The sequence below is a fragment of the Lineus longissimus genome, chromosome 2, assembly GCF_910592395.1.
Source record: "Lineus longissimus chromosome 2, tnLinLong1.2, whole genome shotgun sequence".
NCBI classification, from domain to species: Eukaryota; Metazoa; Nemertea; class Pilidiophora; order Heteronemertea; family Lineidae; genus Lineus; species Lineus longissimus.
Genome location: NC_088309.1, coordinates 5,037,463 through 5,058,298, shown reverse-complemented (window position 1 = coordinate 5,058,298; position 20,836 = coordinate 5,037,463). Strand labels below are relative to the sequence as shown.

Below are 20,836 nucleotides of genomic sequence, written 5' to 3'. Positions count from 1 at the left end.
AGGACAGGGACCTTTCCTTCTGCTCCACAATTCGCTGGTTGTGAATAGCAGGGCACTATACCTTCGGTTGCGAAAGACCGGTGTTCATACCCCATGCTTCAACGGTTACAGGTTGTGAGAGACAGGTTGCTACATCAGCGACAAGTTAGGAAAGACATTGGACTATTCGTCTATGAGCTACGAATTGTAAGAAACAGAGACTATTCCTCCTGCAACACCCAGTTTCAGGTGGGGTTGGAAAAGATAAGGGACTATTCCTTCTGCTACACCAGCCGCTCGTTGTGAAAGACAGGGGGCTGGACCACCGGTTGTGTAAGGACGGTGTTTACATTACATCTTGCTTCACAAGCTACAGGTTGTGAGGATCACGGGAATATACTTTCTGCTTCATCGGCTCATACATCAGAGAGACGGGGCACAAAGTTGTGAAAGACAGGGGAACAAGTTGTGATCGACAACGGACTACATCTCCTGCTGCGCGAGCCACAGGTTGTGCAAGATAAGGAACCATGCCTCCTACTTTACCACTTACAGGGGTTGTAAGAGACAGAGGACGACGCTGTTAAAGACAGGTGACCAAATTGTGAAAGACAAGGGACTATTCGTCCTGTTACACCAGCCACAACATGCTATGATAGCAAGCTTTTGCTTCATCCACCACCACCGTGGACTATATCTCCTGGACCAAAAGGACCACTGGGGGCTGCCGCTGCCCCTCACTCTTCTCATTGCCACGAGAGGCCCATTGATGATGATGCTTGAGGTCTAGGTTGCATGCTAGTTGGATGTGCTTTATTCTCCATGACGATGGACATCCCAGGATTTGTTCATTTCTCATTCAACCTCAAGGGCAGTGTCCATGGAGTTGAGAATCTGATACACTGTCAGCAGCTGCTTGTGGCTAAATGTATTATACCTGAGATGACGCAATAAGTTGGTGTATAGGAGAAGAAAAATAATTATCCGGTCCTTTTGTATTCTGACGGATTATAGTATATGTTTCAATTGAGGCAATGACCGTCAATCGCTCATAGATTAAAGCGCATAATAGAATCCTTTGTTCCCCGGACAATCTATCCGAGGACATTTCAAACTTCTACACCGGTTAAGCACGTAAGCCTTTGTAAGGTATACTACCGGGCCTGACCATTGCGTCAACCTAATTGGATCTCCTTATGGTGATTGACTAGGCCGGTCCACTGCGTCCGGAGTGTATTGTGAGTCGCTCCTCAAGCGGGTGTTTTGCGTCAACACAGTGTTTGCTGTAGGCTATGGCGAGTTGTCTGAAGCAACTGATGGCTGGAGTCCATGTTTACAACATCTAATGGACAAAACCTATGAATAAGAAACCAGGCACCGATTGTTTTTTATCATAACAATATTTATTACTGACAAATTTTTAAAAATGGATTTATACAGCCCATATAACCACATAGATTGTGAGTATCAATTTCATGATAAATGCCATACATCTTGACCACATTGTGCATATGCTGAGCCCGTTGCACAATACAGTATTTACAATTGAGACAAAATAAACAACAGAAGTGACACACCTCCTGGCGTCCAACCATCGCCCCCCCCCCCCCCCCATCCCTCCATGCTACCATATGTATCATCTTATTATTTGTAATTGATCACAGTGTTTGGCATCAGATAATTTGAAGGTCCGTGTCACTTAAAGGCCCAGTGTCCCCGTTAAACGAAATAATGATGATAATTTTATTCTCTGCACATAAAAAAGGATGCGTAGAGATAATTCACTTTGATGAAAACCATAGGCGGGTCGTGTTTCCTGCCGAGGCAATGGTCATTACAAATCTACATTTTTCTCCAGTAGGTGGCAATACCGGGGTGTAAAAAGACTTCACCAAACATCAAAATCTAAACAAGACCATAAGATGGTCTAAAACGACGTTTGATTGGATATTATTTTATGCCTATTTCTATTTACAATAGTATTTCGCATTCAGTTTTCCATTTAATTGAGACATCTCAATATGATAAATGCAAAATATATTAACAGTAATATTTTTGTTCAGTGTTTATATACAATTCGTCTAAGCTACATCATAGCACCATCGTTGAATATACATGTTAAATCCCTACTAATATACAGACAACCATATCTAAGCAAAAAGACAACCTTATTCAATTGTTTGGTTGGGGGTAACTTCCCTTTACTTTATTCCGTACGTCACATTGATACGAAACATTGGACTATGATTTACAGGTGCGATCAAGAATAGATAAAGACTTGTCTTTATTAACTACTATAGTACTATATGGTACTATATGGTACTATAGATCCGTAACATCACTTGTATTCACAAGTAAAAGTGGATGTGAAGGTGAACTTGACTCTGCACTCTGGTTGTGACTTTGTCCTCAAACGATCGATTTGGCGGAAACGGAATCTCTTTCTGTGCAACACAGCAATGATAAGGATGGTTTGGTTTGTCATCCCATTACAACAATACGGTCCTTGTGCTCAGCTAAGAAGAGTCAGCTTAGCCTTATGTTGAAGGAACAAAAAGTAGTTGGGTGCATTTTCACAGCCCGCAAAAATGCGAATATTTGAACCTTTAAGTGAAGCATCAAAAAATGAATAAGGAGTCGTGATCTCTATTTTTCGGAAGATATCACAACATAGGCAGTGCAGTTTTGCATGCTTACGTTTTGACTCACGTTTTACGTTTTCAAAGCGTAAGTTTATAATGTAAATGGTAATGAGATACAGGCAAAACTCCGCCGCTGTGTGTCGGCTGATATCAGTCTAATGAAATGTCTTGGTCATCCATTGAAAGAGACAGCGTCCGCTGACGTGTAACGTTTGACGTAAACATAAACTTGTACTCTAAACGAGAGATCCTGCGAAATGTGAATTGTGGCTGATGCCCATGACTGGATAATGTTGATTTGGCTGCACGTAGGTACAAGACGAGAGAGCGGAACCTTGGGGAGGATGCGACACTGAACTCAGACTGCCGTACGTGGAGACCGTGTTCGCGTGCGTTGTTTGCGACATGGCACAAGAGTTACTTTGGGCGGCTAACTGGCAAGTTGGGAGCTTCATGCTGGAGCTGACGGGCTGCAGAAGACTGGCTGTTGTGGCAGAGGGCAGAAAGCTGCTGCTTGACATCCCGCATGAGCTCGACGTATTGATACCATGATGCGGATAATAAACCTGATCGGACCGCAGGGGAAAACCAGAGCTCTGAAAGTAGTTGCACGACGCTTGCGGTAAATACTGACACGGTGAGGAGATCTGCAGCGGCTGGGCACCCGGTGGTCGTTTTAACGGATGGGTTATTGACGTACTCGACTTTCCAATGATCTGGCAAGAGGGCATTTCGTCTGCGGAGATGATAGAAGCAGGCTTCGGGCTGACAGTGACGTCCCGGCTGCTTGTGGCGGTAGTTTCGTTCTTGACTAGAGTTGATTCTGTTGTCCCCACATTGCAGGTGGTCGATGTGATATGCCCGTCGATTTGATCTTCGTCGTCAGACTTGATTTTCTTCTTCTCTGGGATATCTGTAACGAAAGAAAGAAGTAGAATATCAACCTTTACGCAATAAAACGAATGAGATTTTAAGCAATGATGTGCTGTTTTCACGTTCATTTCAGCTGAAACGTACACTACAACAGTGAGGATGCGATTGCTAAGGTTATCGTACACGCACTTTAAAACGCACCAATTATAATGATACGTGGTAGTTTGGAGGCTTTGACCAATGCGATGTAAAGTTATCTCAACCTATCTATTGAAGACGGATTAGGCCCATCAAAGCGTTGGTTAGCGTTTACAAACATTTATTCACAAAGGTATTTGGTATGTTGGAGACGTATTGCGACACGAAAACACGAAATGCTTTTGGGGACGTTAAAGGGAAGTTAAGTCGCACAGATCGTGTGGTGTGTTCCGTCCAGCGGAAAGACCATGACAAATCTGCATGAAGACAACTGGCACCTGTTTCGGTCAGGTTCAAAGCGAAATCATATCAGATATCTCACTGATTATAAGATTTCGTGCGGTTCATGAGTGCATTCGGGGACTTACACCATAACATTACAGTGCCCCGTAGTAAGGAACAACCTTATCAGTCTCACATCTTGAGTCCTTGGGACAATCCCTTGACAATAAACGTCAACATTCCCAGGAGTCTAGGCCTATGATAATAGCCATGCCATACAGACAGAAGGATTAAGTTTAAATTAATTTTGACCCCCATACCATAAACTTAAATGGCGTTTTATAACCAATTATTTCGATATTCACTGGGACAGATGAAGAGAAAACCGTGTTTTAAATTCTTACGCGAAAGTGAGCTAATCCCAATCTTTCAACCACAAGACGGAATTTTGTGCCATCTGTCCTCTCGGTTTATTGCGTGAGTGGGTGTGACCATGAACTCAAAGAAAACATAGGGATTTATGTTGCGGCAGAGGAGCGCAATATCAACAAACCCGCATGCCGACTGCATGGCAGGTGAATTGGGATGATTATTTTGCCATATATTTCGAAAGTAACGTTGACATAAGGTCGTAGGGCATGTAGAGGTCTGTCGGTATTGATATATTATGGATTTGGGAAAATAGTCAAGTGGTGCGGACTTTTTATGTAGACGATCAATATCAATTCTGTATACTGAAATCCACGTGTCCGCCGGAATTTAACTTTTCAAATGTCAATGTCGTATCCCTTACAGGAACTATACTTCCGGTTTTTAAATGGCTTTATATACAAATTGAACATTAAACAGGCATCTGAAGACAAGGGGAAGATTAATGAAAAACGTCGCCGAATAAACAATGCAACAGACACTGCTGCATTCATGTTGGTATCGGGGTCTGGAGACAATGTCATCTTGATAAGGGAAACAAGAGACAGACGGGGAACGCCAGTCCCGAGGGTTAGCAGAGCGTGCACCATTACCCGCGCCAGCCCTATCATGGCCGACAATTTGACTCCAATAAAAGGTCATGTTTTATTACTACATGTCTCCTGGTTGCCTGTGAGGACGGAAACATACTGTTGGGGGCACGGATTCTAATTTTGGCTATTCAATTTTCGAGAAGACGACATTTTCGGCAATCAATGTGGCTATCGTCTGCATGCTTCTCTATGGCGCTCAAAAGGCCAAACATTTGTTACACGAAATACGGAAATCATTTTCAGCAAAGAAGAGTCAGCTACCGGGTACCTTTTATTCAGATTGTCGGGGAATTTATATTGAAAGTTTCTTACCTTTTTCAGTGTCAGAGTCCGAAGATTCCAACCCTCGCTTGTACTGTAATCGATTGTCCCTACAAAAAAATTAAAAAGAACAAGATATTAATTGCTCACTTCCGTTATGAGAAGCTATGATTTAATTTCATCAAAGTGGCCAACATTTCGCCACAGATTCAAAGCTGGCATGAAACGCGTGAAGGATCGATGGCGCGTCCGAACGCAACAGTTGATCTTCACCTGGGTTACTGCCAAACGTCCAGCTGGAATGTCTTCGTCATCTTGTTCTGGATGTTACTGCGATGACCGGTAGCCCCGTCCTGTTATTAACCAGAAACGAGTTTTTTTAATTGCAAGTCTAGGCCAAGCATTTCGGTGGTTGTTCCCTCCATCGGTCAAAACACAAGACGACGAATATAGATGCACAACTCACCTCCTGCCCATGCCATTGTCACGGAAACCCTTCGCGAATGGGTTGTGGTCGATCTTAAGCTGTGTGATCTGCAAAACAATTGTTTTATTTGAAAGACTCTGTCTGAACCAACACTACTCGAGTGGAGTTATCATTTCGCCGAGTCCCTTTCTTGCGGTGTTTGGTGACACAACCAATACACCATTTCTGTATCACTATCTTATTTACTTTCTAGTTTAATGCCTTTCGTTTAAATTGGCTGCAGCAATGAAACAAGATATGGACATTCAGAGAGAAGAGTGTATCGACATACCTGTTCATTCTGATAAGCTGTAACGGCAATGAAGGACGTCTCATCAAACGCGTATGTATTGAAGGATTTCCATCTCATCGAGAAGATGTCGTCTGCCTGTACAACGTGCACGCGCGGCTGGTATTTGTGCATCGAATTCAGGATAATCTGGAAAAAGAATTTCACAATTAGAAACATATCGACTGACCTCGCGGCCGAAACTACATAAGAAACCTTGCGGCTGTCAGGCTTCAAACGCCTATTTCAGTAATTTCGCACTGAAATATGTTGATTTACAGCATTTTAATTGTTGTCAGATTGTCAGACGTACTGGATTATTTCACTGCAACTCACCAAAACATATGTTTCCAATATTATCCTAATGATTCTTATACCAACTCAACATGTAGTTAAACCAATTGAAACTTGATTAAATTAATAAGCAGCCGAAGAAGTATGTCTTGAATACAGATGGAGGTGTTTTTAGAGCAGTTCAGTGGAAAAATAACATGCTTTGTTGACAAAATCACTGCCGTCTGCCTCCGGGGACGCGCCAATAGAAAGTGCCCAACCTGTCTCTGTTGGTCGTGAATTCTACGCCTGGTGTCATATCATCAAAGAATGGCCAATTGGATTAAATGATTTGTTGTTATTGATTTATTTTTTGACCAGAAGAGGAAATGTTATTTCAATTCTCGTGGTGTTGATATCCAACACTGTAACAACATCGGCGCAAACAAAAAAGGTTGGCAGTCACTCCACAATGTTTAGACTCATTAACGCGACGGAGTGAATAAGGACTATAGACAGATTTGTGAGTATTGACGCGACGCCAAAAAGGACCCGGCGAATCTTGTTAAAAATTTACAAATGTTGTGGTAGCTTTACAACGTCAATTCTTCAAGTGATGTAACTAATTCCTGGGTGAATGTCAATAGTTGGCGCCTTTTCTTTCTCTGACTTGGTGATTAAGATGGGTGAACCAATATGGCAGGATACTAGTGAATAAGTGATGAAAATTATGGCCCACGCGGGAACGCTCATAAGATGCGGACACAATTTGACATACTTGTCCGCAATCTTGCCGCAAATAGTTGATTTAATAAAGATCATCCACTTTATGAAAATACCAGTGCATGCACAATCAGTTGTTTCGTTCCTTGAAAAATTGCTTTTTGGAAAGGGAAAACTTACGTGTCCATTCTGGTCCAAATTATTATTCGTCAGTTTCAACTTCTGGAACACGACCGTCTGCTTCATCCAGTGCGCACCGGAGGCTGGAGAATCAGGGTGAATGTAGAGTCGTCCCGGCATGTGGGGTTCCGCCTTACCCGTCACCACCCATTCAGAGTTATGATACTTGTAGCGACAGTCGTCCGTCGGGATGATGTCCATCAGAAGGATGTACTTGGCGTGAGGGTCAAGGCCTTCCAGATTGGTCTTAAACGTTGGAAACATGCGTCTGAAAAGAATCAAATGTGAAAGTTTATTTTATGTTACAATATATCGCTTTGGAAAGTAGTACATGTTGAGCGTCCTTGGCAAGCTGCAATGATGCGTCACCGTGAACACCAGGAGACGCACAGCGGACCAGCACGGTTGTGCCCGTTGCATTGGCTAATGTGAATAAGTAACAGAGCTTTTCCTGATCTGAAAACTTTCACTCTAAAAACACTTGCCACTAAAAAAATTTAAATTCGAATTCGGATTCAAAATGAAATTTTGTTGGAGGCCTGCAGGTAATCTCCTTTGACCAGCCCGCATAATTTTGGATGAGACCCGCTCTATCGGCGGTATGAATGTCACAGAAAACAATACCCTTAAATTAATCGTTACAATTCAATGAATTAATTCTAGATTTTAGGTGACATCTGCCAAATAGAGGAAGCATGGCGGGTGTGACGCGGTGTCGGGAGGTACGACAACGCTTTTGTCCTCTACTCATGTTATTGTGGTTTGTTAAGAAGCTTCGCCAGTCGGGCACCGCCACCTCAGACCATGACAAGAAACAGGGTACCGTAAAGTCAGAAATCGGCTCACAAGAAAGGCTATTTAAACAATGGATTTAAAATTTAACTTTGGCGGTGCGTTTAGAACATATTCAAAACGTTAATACTAGCATTGTTATCACCATTGCGAACTGTCGACTTCATTTTGGCGTGGTCAGTCAGCGAATCGTCGGCCAAGACTTCTGGCGCGCGAAATCGTAAACGCGCCATGGTGAAACGTGATCAATTTAACTTCTAAACTGAAAATGTATTCTTGGGTTAGAAACCGAGGAAATTCTCAAATCCAACTTTTAAAGGCACCAAGTTAATGCATGATGAAAGACGATAACTTTTAGCTGCGCTTATACATAAACAGAATATTAGCGCGCGCAATCTCCGTTTTATATGGCGAATTATGCCGGTCGCGGCCAACAGCCGGTTGAAAATGTATAGACATACTGGGAACCCTTGCAATGAACTTGATTTTCTGTTTAAAATATCTAAACGTCAAATTATTCTCTTACACTAAAGACAAGTGCACTATCTGTCGCCAATTGAAAATCTGAACGGGCGTCAGAACAGAGTGAATGGCATTCCATTGAACGTAAAAATCGAATGGCCACAAAAGTGGAGAGATTCGACCACTGATTATCCAGAGTTAACCAACTCAATTTTCTGCTTGTTGGTTTTTATGAAAATGGCCAGCGATCCGTGTAGGCGCTGATGTCTATTGGTTGGCGCCCTATGATGTTTGCGGAACAAGAGAAAGTTTTCTCACCCGGGACAAGACATGTTTGTGACAATTTATCAGCGATCAAGGCAGGAGTTGTTTGCATCTCACACCAATTATTACTAAAGTTGTTTTCGCTCTTTAGCTTCTTTGGAAAATTAATGCACTGTGCAATACACAGCAGATGTAGACGAAAACCAAATGTTGCATGCATGATGTTCAGGAAGACGGGAAGAAGACCGGTTTGTTTCGTTTAAAGAAAACCAAGAAATGCTTATAAAAATTGTCGGGTTAAGTTACTGATGTGCGGTAAATTTCGAAGAAGGTCATCACTAAACTACCTGTATATATTGTCAGAGACCCCTACCTTCCAGTCTTTGTGATAATCATCTCTGTTCCCAAGGAGTGGAACTTCTGCCAAAGGTCCCTGTTCTCCAGCTTGATTTTGATGTTCTTGTTGGTGTCCTCCTGTTGATGATGTGGCAGCAGCCGCTTGTGATCGGACATACCCATGTGAGCGTACGGTCCGAACTGCTGGCCTTGCGCTGCAAGAACAATCACATCAGAATCGTTAATTATCAATATAAGTGATCAGTTGTTAATTCCGATACCAGTCATCAGTGCCCCTCCTCTCAATCAGCTGAATCAGCTTTTTCAGAAATGATGACAAAACTTTTATGCGCGCCCATATGCGCGCTTTTGCGGGAACTTTTTCCCGTCAAAACTGTCGTTTTGACACTTAAATTTCCTATGTTCGACGGACAAATTTGGGAGGGGACATCTTGATTGGTCAAGATGATGGGACAAGCCGTCGCGTCGGACAATCCATGTTGCGCGTTGCAGGGATGTTAATTTCTCTACCTGTTAATCTGAGTTTACAATAGTTCACCACTCAACCTAATAGTGCTAAATTAATGCGCTTTCCTAACCGATTCCTTAAGAGGAATCTGCTGTTCGCCAAGAATAAATCTAAACCAACAGTATACACTCGGCATTAAAAGGGGTGGTGCACTACTTGAGAACCACCTGCAAGACTAATGTCTTTGCTAAAGGGGGTGGAGAACTCTAAAGGATTTAACAACAAGTTTGAACGATTTCATCTCAGCTTATATCGATTATGACCCTCGTTCAAGATTTCTCAATCATGCTAATGTAGGATTTATTAATTGTTGAAACGAGCTATAACAGCACTCGAATGACGTAAGTCATGATCCCAAGTTGACAAGGCCACCTAGTGTAGAAGTCTTCACTTTGGTCAACTTGGAGGTTTATATGCTAAAAGTGGATTTAAAACGCACTTCACTTCATTTCCACAGATGGTGGAGAATTTTGCACCCACTTCAATCGAAAACTACCAAATTATTTTAGTCAAACCAGCAGTGCTCAGCGCCCGGTCTTTTTGTACACGGTTTATCCTTGGTATTAACCAGCAATAGCTTTGCGTCAACGTTTGGCATGAAGGGCCCTTGGGAACAGAATCGAAAGGATTAACTCGAAGCTAGAGAGTTTAGGGAGGTCTTTACTGACGGCTGGGACAGATCCTACCAGTAACGAGGCATAACATTTCAACTGTTCGCTAGACAGATCTTAAACTGAAAACTTAGATTAATCAAATTCGCTTTAAGTTTATAAACCATACTCACTCGCCTTGACGAATCTCCTTTTGCCCCCTGTTAAACTCTAGGGCATATTTGGAAAACAGGGGTCACTTATTGGTCATTTTGATCGCCTGCTTAAACACATGGTTTTCCTTAAAACCCCTCCAATCACAATATTGAGGCTAATTTAATTTTAGACAACAGATATGTTAAAGTGACCAGAAGAAATCAATTCGGAAAGAGGTGCGAATTTCAAATTTGATTGTGCAATTAATGTATGTACATGTACATTACAAGGCTTAGTAATTTGATAACTAAGCCATTTAGTAAACGCTTCTGTCACACAATTGTTGATTTTCCTTGCCTTGATTGACCATTGATAATATATTTCAAAGACGGTAAATTTGAACATCATGACTGCTGATAATGAATGTCAAAGATTTTTAAATGACTGATGAAAATGATAATAATATATTTACTATATTGATAATAAATTCAAATTATTATTTTACTATTGATAATAAATTCAAATTATTATTATTACATTACTTTTACTGCTTTAAATGAATCTCAAAGATAATCAAATGACTACATAAATGTAGAGCTAATTAAACTGTGCGATGCGAATCAAAATAGAGGACGTAGACTGCATTATTGCCTACAAAATCAACAAGTATAACATTATTTTATTTATCTAGTTTTTTTAGTACATTTTTGTATTCTTGAATAATTACGAATAATTACGAGTTTTGAATACATCACGTCAGTTTTCTTAGAATAATAGCAGGAATGTATGGTATATTGATTTAAATTTGGATGAATGTTATAAATCTTAAATTAAAATTGATGAAAGTTATAATAGAAGGACATTTAATTGGATCATAATGTTGGCGTATATAAAATAGATAGCGATAGGTTGAAACTAAAATAAAATGACTGGACTTTTCCTTTTATAACCAACCACTGGAGTTATTTTGAAGGAAACATCAGAACTTGAACGCTGGTGACCATCTGTTTTATTTCAGATACACAGACAAGAGATCTTCAAACATTTTCTCTCTTATATGCAGTCAAGGGCCTTTTGAAAATGCAAGTTCGTCAATAATAGTCAAAGGCCCAACAATGTTGTTTAAAGTTGACAAATTCAAAATCCAATTGGTACTTGTTGTAGCATGCAGGTTTGGAAGAGCACTTGCTTATATAACATAGTAAAGGTTTCCAAAGAGCAAGGACGTTTTTAGTTAGTACCTTCATGTAAAGAGCAAGTCGTTTATCCATTTGATAGACCAAAAAGACACAAACTAGTCAAAATATATTCTGCCTAACAATTTTTCCTCAAAATCTGATGTTTAAGAAATTATGGTGGTGATGAGATACTCGACCATTGAAGGAACCGGGTTAAGGAAAAGACCTAACATTAGGCTGGTGGAATCACAGACTGTCGTTGACTAATAAAATATGGCCTAGAGTTCAAGCTAAAAAGTAATATTGTTTCGCACTTGCAAAACGGCAAGACACAATTTGTGTTCCCAGTATTTTATAAACCTTGCAGGTAACTTTTAATCTCCCTTTTTTCAGCAGAAATGCCCTTTGAATCTGGGCCTGGGTGCTCGAAGCTTCATGGTCGCTTAACCAACGTTTGCATTAACGTTGCGTTAGTCGTAACGCTACTCTTGTAAATGAAATTATTGAAGGAGATAAGGTTTAGTTGAGCTAATGATGGCGTTAGTCTCTAGCGCTGATTGAGCAACTCTCTGATACATACTTTAGAGTACTAACTAATTGTGTCAATGAATTGACACGGAAAAAGAATCTTCCGACTTACCTATGCCTAGTGGATCATGTGTGACAGCTGGGAATCCGGTGAAAGGGAACGTCTGGTGGGCAGCCGACATTATTCCATGACTGAGGGGAAACGAACGGGCCCGTTGCCCCAAAAACTGATCTTCGTACATACTGGACGAACCTTGTAAAGCAAGCATTTAAGAAAGCAAAACCACGAATTTGGTCACTTTTAAAATTGACTTTACTCCGAAGTAAGTTAGTGAGTCAACTGAGATCTGAACTCAATTAATACGCCATTACTTCTCTCACGCTTTTAAGGCAAAATGCCACTGCGTTTTCTTAAGGCTGTCCGTGATTGGTTGGTTGTGACGGCAATTCGTCGTAGAGGACGGCGCGACGTTCATCACCACGCCCCCGTGCTGGGCAACACAATGCTAAACAAACTAAACAAAACGACAAAATAAGGGGACAACACCATGCTGTACAGTCCATCACTTTTGTGTTGTCCCCTACGGACCGCCGCCCCCTGTTGAGGGCGCGTTAAACCCAAAAGGTCTTTGTAAGAAGTGCAAGTCAACCTGATTGCTTCACAATATAGGACATGCAGAGAATAACAAATAAACAATATTCCAGCAAAGGAATCTTGCGGTGCTCGGGAGACAGGTCGGATTGACTTTTTCACACTTTCAAACAAATCGAGAACAATTTACCAATCTGGGTGAAAAATTTCCAAACGCAAGACATTCGTTTTTAAGACCAAGGAGAAGGGACAACCATATTGCACTTACACAACTAATTTCAGGCAGTCGGTATTTGCCCGGATCTAAACATGCTTCCCAAAATTGGTGGCTTGCATTGGAACTGACTCTTTCCCCCCTTGTCCGTCATTAAAGGCATTCAAGTGTGTTGGTCAATCATGACTATCTCCTTTGTCCCTCCACCACAAGGCCTGGTTTCCTCTTATGACATCACTATTTCGGACACTCAGCGCCCCATTTCTGGAAAGGTGTATAGAACTATACTGCTCCAGATTGATGGTATATTTGATAGTTCAAACAATGTAGTAAAAAGTGAATCGTCACAAGATAACCATATCTTGCCCTGTACAGCCAACCACATCTGACTTAACATATCAACCACGCGATGGGTTTTATGACTATCTGAAAACTATATGGGCGGTTGTGAAATCCTAAAAAAGCAAAGAGAACTTCATAATATTATAGTGTCCTCGAGCAACAAGGACAATATTGAGGACTTGTTCAATCAACATTTCGTTGTTCAGACTGTCGTTTACAATCAGGAATGTCTTCGGAAGAGTCTCTGATGAAGATTCCATCAAGATGCATCAACTCCGGTGATCAACAAGGAAGTTTCGATTTTGTTTATTTCATATATATGTCTACCAATTAAAAGCCAGGCAAGAGTAGGAACAAGAGATGGATGGGCACTGAAAGGCGTAAAGACGTAAAAAAGATTCAAAATCTGATGTGGTCATATACGCACGCCTAATTAAGTTTGTTCTGTAGTAAATGTGGTTCCAATCGCCAAGCAGCAGAAGGAACCGTGTTGTTTTTTGAGCAGACATCAAGAAGGTGACACTTAACTAATAATCCCATCAAAGCAAAAACTTCAGGAGGCCTTGTCTTGACAAAAGGGATCCATTTAGAGTCATATTGGTTGTAAATGCTTGTTTTTATAAGTTAAGCACCCGCGAGACGGCGAGCGAGACACCATCACTGCGGGATGGAGGAAGACGTGTGAAAACCGCGGGCGCCTCAGCAGGCTCCGGCGCTTGACAGGTTGGTTCGCGCGCAACCACCCGCCTTGGTTGGTGCACTGGGCGACAACAACATCACATAATTAATGCTGGGGGATGGGGCTCGTGATTCCTCAATGGACCATGAAGTGATGGAGCCAGCCTATTATGCGAGTGTGCGCGGTGATGAAAGATTAGTCCCGCCCAGCCGCCGGTCCTTGGTCAGGGTGCACTCGTCGCGAAGAATTCTGTTGTCGTATTCGAAGACCGCAGATTGTTCCTGTTGTCCTCAGTTTTCAAAGAGACATATTCTCATCGCCATAGTGAAGTTGTACGAATCATTGACGATTGATTTGATGTTGATATATGTATACATCTTTCTTGATCAACGCGGTCTTTTGAGACTAAGAGAATGGCCAAGCAGCCGACGTGTAATATCAGTATTTGTTTTCATCCCTAAGTTGACGATACCGGGGTGTGCCAATCGTTTCCTCTTTTGGCGGCTTTCTCCCCTGACTTCCTCACAACTCATTGCCTGGTGAAGAAATAAGACGATGCTTTTGAAGAAGTTACATATGCGTTACACCACGAAAAGACAATAGAATCGAAAAATGAAGTACGGAATTAATACACCGTCTATTTAGGTCCGTAACAGAATTAGTCTCCTGGCGGAGTTTGCAGCATGTTTTTGCATGTACCAGTAGGTAATGGACGGGTCGGGTTAAAATGTAACGAAACTGATAAGAATTCGTCAGCTTCATATTGCTACCGAATGTGGATTCTTTAAAACAGCATCGTCGCACCTTTTCATCGGGGCGTGTCGTTTCCCCCATCGGCGCCTTCCCGGTCAACATGATGCCCGTGATAAGATTATGGGATGATTGTTATAAAAACTTGTAAGGAGTTATGAAGAGGTAACATTGCCATTTAGCCATATTAAATCACATTTCAGTCGCAGTGCCAAAACAACAAATGTGACCTTACATATTTGATTAAGTCAGGTCCAATCAACTTGATACACTTGACGAATGAAGGAAATCATAAGCCCTAAAAACAATTGTTATTAAGTGGGTTTAGTTGTAGAATTCTGGTTGGTCTGCTTCAGTTGCATCCGACCGAAGCCGGCGTTTTGAAGTGGTCAGATACGAAACCCTATGTTGTTCTCTCATTATTTCTGATCGTTCATAAGTCACTTGTTTGAACGGCGATACACGGTCATTCAGATCAATTGTACAGAATATGTCTCCAATACGGTAATTTACTGCAGACGTCAAAGATGTTATTTGTTTGACCATATTGTTTTTGTGACATTATGGGCTCGGCACTACACTCGGACGCAGTGGACAGGTCTCCCCTCATCATGAGACAAAATGATTAGAATGACGAAATGGACTGCGCTGTGAGTCGACTCGGCACCTCTCTTTTCCATAAGATTGCCATCAGCCAGTTTTTTGTTTAGTTTTGATGTTTGTGGATGTTATCCCCTAGTCAGCTAATAGCCACTGTCTCTGAAATTTTCGTCTGGTGTTTGCTTCTTTTTATGAGGCCAAGAAACGGGTCATATTTTGTGAAACACACTGTAGTAATTAGTGGCGCCATCTACGAAAAGAGGATGTCACTACGCTTCTCTTTTTGGAGGTAATAATATTCCAATATGGCTGCAACCATGAAAAGAAAATTTTGGCATATTTTCTTCAAAAAAGTGTCTCTAATTCCTTAATTGATGGACATTTTAGTCTTAAATCCTTTTGAACTGAAGGAAAAACTCATTATCAGATAATTATGTACTCTAAATATATGTCAAAACTCTCTGGATTCATGAAAATTCCGTTGAAATCGTCCTTTTGTCAGAACTTGCAACATGGTCATGGAAATGCATCTTCCGTGTCCGTATTTTGCAATCACCGTCACCTTTCATTTTCTGTAACGCCTAATGTGCTTGGACGCAAGGGTTTGACTCGGATGATAACTGGTGGTGAGTATGATGGACTTGCAATGCTAGCATGCCACTATAGACATAGTCCACTGATGTCTATGGCTATATGCTTACTACTACTAGTGGCTTGGGATACCGTTACGTTACCGTACATTGACGTGTCAACTCAAGCAAGACGGACAGACTGCTTGGTTGGGAGGGGTCGTGCAAAGTGCGGCTCGGGGTCGAGTTAACATTGTTTAGGTAGTTGTAAGAATAAGAAAATTGGACTGACTGTTTTCTTATACATTTTCTCCTATTTCAGGCCAGATATGTCAGAGTTATCAACCTTACTCAACTGCTTCCACCAGTGGTGATTTGGGGACAGAAACTGTAAAAGACCAGAGCATTTCTACTTTGAAGACAATGCATAGAACCTTAGGTGAGATCTAGTTTACAGTTATGTACTGTTGTATTTGCACAGGTTACAAACGTAATAAGTCCTGAATTTGCCTTCTAACGTCCGGATCCTTTATTCTAACACTGCTTCACAAAATTATACACACCAAAGTCATAATTGATAAAATAAGTCCTGAATTTGCCTTCTAACGTCCGGATCCTTTATTCTAACAGTACTGTAGAAATCTTTAGCCTTATCCCAAGAAAATTTCGAAAAGAAATTTCTGCAGATCGTAGGGTCTTCACTGTCTCAACCCATATTTGGCTGGTAACTTCATGCAGTAATTTGGATAATACAGTATGAAAGTGCTTGCAAATGCAAGGCAAGTTTAGAATATTCTGACTTCAAATTCAATCCGTAACATTTGTTTTGTATTTCAGAGGATCATCACATGCGCCTGTTGAAGGATCCTGATCAACCGCAGGATGCGCAGTCTTTAAAGGTGGCCATAGTTGGAGCGCCGAATGCTGGCAAATCAACTTTAACCAACGCTTTACTCGGATGGAGGGTAAGTTTCCGGGAATAAGTATGACATGCATTCTTTGTGATCCGTAGGGCTATGTAGCTGATGATGTGTGAAGTGATGCCTCAGAATTGTTCCAATTACACCTGGCTAAAGTGATTCTTCTTGACCAGTCTTTGTCATTGTTATAATTAAAGTCTTTACAAATACTGTTTGGGTATGATAGGTCATGGCAATCTGGTCATTGTGATGTAATTTGGGAGCAGGAAGATTTTGGTGTGAATGATCGGCCTAAAATCAAAATACACTTAGTTTTATATTCTGCGTTGTTTTTATGAATCTTTCAGTTGAAGTGTTCACGATTCTTTCCAGGTCTCCTCAGTCTCAAGCAAGGTTCACACAACACGATCTAGAATCAATGTCGTCTTAACAGAGATGAATAAGCAGATTGTAAGTATCAGCATTTTACTAGTACTATCAGGAAAATACATTTGCCAAACTGTCACATAGATATTTCGTAACTTGTGGTCTCCTGCAGTCATCCCACTCATACACTGAGGTTGTAACAAGAGAATCCCCATTTTGAAGAAGTCTGAAACTGCATAGTGCAGTCAAAACGTTGAGGGTTAAGATGGAGAATTTTGTACTCCAAGTAGATGATTGAGTGTGTGTGCAATATATTGCAAAATGACTGTTCTCCATTCTTCATTTATCAATCTTGATGTCATTTCAGATATTCTTGGACACACCTGGAATGGTCCATCCAAGTAAAAGAAAGAAGTAAGTGATTGTTTTTATTTTGACTTGCAATTCATAATACGGTAGCACCCAAGCTGGTGTTTATTGTCCGGCAAGTTCTGGGGCAGTGTGCTGTGCTTGGCAAGCTTTCAGTTCACTACTTGAAGAAGATATGCCCACGACCAGTAACAATTGATCTGCTCATTGTCTTATCTGGTAACTGATCTAAATTGGCAGAAACCAGTCCATTGATAGAAATGTTCTTCTACTGATTTTTCAGACATAATTTGGAGCATTCCTTGATACGCGATCCTTATTCTTCTCTATACCAAGCTGATATCAGTGAGTATGATAGTAACCTCTAGGAAAACACTTCTTTTTTTTAACGTTATTATCAAGTCTTGGATCAGGCTCTTCGTGATGTCTTTCCAAAAAAAGCACAAAGACATTTTCAGTTTGAAATGAGTCAAACCAATCAAGTGATATGAGGCTCCGGGGGAAGTCAATAATGGTAAAAAGACTGCCCACCTCTACGAGATCTTATACTTCAGATAGTTTGGATGCCAGAACAATTGATAGTACTACTGAACCACCCTTAGTGTTGAGGATGATTTGTTGAATACTGATCATAAGTTCAGTTTGGTATTAAAACTTGACTTGTCAGAGTTTAGCTTTTAAAGTCTTTCTTTGACTTTCCAGTTGCTGTTATTGTTGATGTATCTGTGCCATGGGTGTCCGCTGGTCTTGATAAGCAGATTCTTAAAGCTCTTTCCATCCATGAAGACAAGACTGCTATTCTTGTACTCAATAAGGTATAATTTTATTCTTGATTATTGAGTGTTCCCTTAACTATTGTTCAGGTCCCTTACATTCATATGTGCAGAAGTACATGTAAATTAACCAGGACGTCTTGTATTGCAATATTGGATGCAGACCTTGGAAAAAAAATCAGCAGAACCCAGTTTCTAGTGTGTGGTATGGGTCTGCAGTATGTATCGACCTACATGTATGTTTCATTTGCAATATAGTTGGCCTCAAAATGACATCATTTACAATAAATCTTTTTCTGGCTTATTTCCAGGTTGATCTTCTTAAGTCTAAGCACAAATTACTTCAACTAACAAGACTTCTGACTGAAGGTGTTATTGATGGTACAAGGGACAGTTTTGTTGCCAAGGCAACCACAAAGAAACGGATCAAACAAATACTGGAGGAAGAAAGCACAAATGAATTACTGCAGAAACATATGCCTCAAGGACGAATTCAGAAAAACATTGACAGTGAAAATGAAAATGAAGAGGAAAAAGACAATATCTTATTGAAAGAGGATCAACAAGGTGATCACACAGAAACTTCAGATTTAAATGATCAAGAAACTGTGAGTGGTTCAGATGAGAGCAGTGATAAAAGTGACCTCTGGAATGTTGGTGGCATCTTCAGAGGACAGAAAGTTGTGTCTGCCATGCCGGAAGGGAAATCTCGTCGGAATGCAATGCCTGCTATGGAGCTTAGGAGTTGGGATGAGTATGCTCAGGCATTGAAGAGAGCGCAGGAAAATGTGAAGGACAGGCGGGGATGGGATCAGTTCAAGCAGGTCTTCATGGTGTCATCAACTGAACATGATGGAGTGGAGGATCTGAAAGTAAGAGTCGAATTTCTCATGTTCTAAATGCCAATTCCTGTCAGAAAAGCAGAAAAGCACATAAGTTCGGAAGTCAATTCAACGTAAGATACCCAATCCAAAATGCACTGACTGATACCAGACCACATACATGTACATGTACCAACAGAAAAATAAGGTACATGCAAGCTGAACCATCCACTGCTAACAAGATGGCTCTTCAAATTGTTAGCTGGTTCCATCCAAACTCATAGGTATTTCAATGTGGTGTTGTCTACATGTATTGTGCAGTTTCTCTAGCCATGCTATATCATGTCTCATTCCAGGACTATCTGCTTGACCAAGCTACCCCTGGTGACTGGCTTTATCACAGTAGTGTTGTGACTGACCAGACACCAGTTGACATCATCAGACACTGCATTTGGGAGAAACTCCTCGATCATCTACCCAATGACATCCCCTATAACTTAGACCTTGTGAGTATAGATGAATTAAGGGAGTCACTGCAAGAATCTAGTGACAGCAGTTTCACTGATACATGTAACAAGAATGCGGACAGTATTATAAAATGCTTTATGCACAAGACTGTCAGTGGATGACGTCATTGGAGGCCAATTTTATTTACGAAGTGCAACCCGGTAAGTTTGAATTTCAATGAAGGCAGCGTACTGTTATTATTATTCATTGATTGTTGATTCATTCTCTGATTGTAGGAACTCGAGATGGTTGTGGAAGAAGGGTCTATGTTCCGTATTGCTGTAAATGTTATTTGTCCATCGGAAAGACACATGGTACGTTGTGTTGATATTATGTTGTTGGTGTGTTTATGTCTGAAGTCTGAAGTCTGTAGTCTGAAGTCTGTAGTCTGAATTCTGAATACTCCCAGGGGTTGCAGGGATCAGGGGTTACAGGGTGCCCCCTACAGACATGTATGGCGAGCCATCCAAAGAATGGGTTGTCCCACCATCCATTTGAATCTACAGATTACCTGAAAATGGATGATAATGCAGCATCTGTTTAAAACTATTGATAAATTTCTGTTTCCAGCGCTTCACCATGGGCAGAGGAGGGAGGAATATCGCACTCGTTGCAGCAGAGGCTAAACAGGCACTTATGAACACTTTCAAATGTGACCTGTCTCTTATGTTGGTGGCCAAACTGAGACGGTGATAGTGGGAGGAATTCATGTGAATATTACAGACTCGCCCACATTATGTGACTGGAACAGTTCAAAGGCTTACATGTAGATTCCCTTTCAAGTCATGTCTCGTTTGTAAAATTCATGAAACAATAAAGCACATTTCATAGGATTTTACTATTTCTTAGTCATTTTATTTCCAAGACCTGCATGGTATCTCCTGTGTGGGTCCTTACAACTTTAGCCAAGACACGTCAGAACGAAATGTTTTTCCTTTTTCAACATGGTAAAATCCACAGTCGACCATCACAAAGTCACATAGTCATATCAAGCATGGTATGCTTGGGTCCAAGTATGGTACTTCGTACAGAAGGACAGCATATGAATATATAGAAGCTGCAGTTTAAATGAGGTCTTGAAGGTAGTCGTGTCAATCATAGTATACTTGGGTCAAAGTATGGTACATGTACATGTACTTGGTACAGAAGGACAGTATCGGGACCCTTTGCAATGGACTCTTGATAGATGCAACAGGCATGGTATACTTGGGTCAAGGTATGGGACTTGGTACAGAAGGACAGCATCGGGACCCTTTGCAATGGATATATGCACTCTTGATAGATACAACAGCCATTGCATACTTGGGTCAAAGTATGGGCCTTGGTACAGAAGGACAGCATCGGGACCCTTTGCAATGGATATATGCACTC

At 41.1% G+C, this 20,836-nt stretch overlaps 2 protein-coding genes across 2 annotated transcripts; one reads left to right on the top strand and one right to left on the bottom strand.

Annotated features, from left to right (window-relative positions):
• Window positions 1–1,616: 1,616 nt before the first annotated feature.
• LOC135483568 (T-box transcription factor TBX3-like) lies at window positions 1,617–12,303 on the bottom strand. The gene is made up of 7 exons (XM_064764542.1): window positions 12,076–12,303; window positions 9,020–9,197; window positions 7,129–7,396; window positions 5,956–6,102; window positions 5,664–5,731; window positions 5,249–5,307; window positions 1,617–3,534 (listed from the first exon to the last, which is right to left on the bottom strand). Exons 1-7 carry the CDS (start codon window positions 12,230–12,232, stop codon window positions 2,858–2,860), a joined length of 1,554 nt encoding a protein of 517 aa, XP_064620612.1. The 5' UTR covers window positions 12,233–12,303; the 3' UTR covers window positions 1,617–2,857.
• Window positions 12,304–15,451: 3,148 nt separating this feature from the next.
• On the top strand, window positions 15,452–20,278 carry LOC135483567 (GTPase Era, mitochondrial-like). Its single transcript, XM_064764541.1, has 11 exons — window positions 15,452–15,766; window positions 16,032–16,148; window positions 16,547–16,674; window positions 17,002–17,079; window positions 17,363–17,409; window positions 17,648–17,709; window positions 18,067–18,179; window positions 18,449–19,009; window positions 19,315–19,464; window positions 19,702–19,779; window positions 20,036–20,278. The coding sequence occupies exons 1-11, from the start codon at window positions 15,574–15,576 to the stop codon at window positions 20,156–20,158; spliced, it is 1,650 nt and encodes a 549-aa protein (XP_064620611.1). The 5' UTR covers window positions 15,452–15,573; the 3' UTR covers window positions 20,159–20,278.
• The last annotated feature ends 558 nt before the right edge of the window (window positions 20,279–20,836 follow it).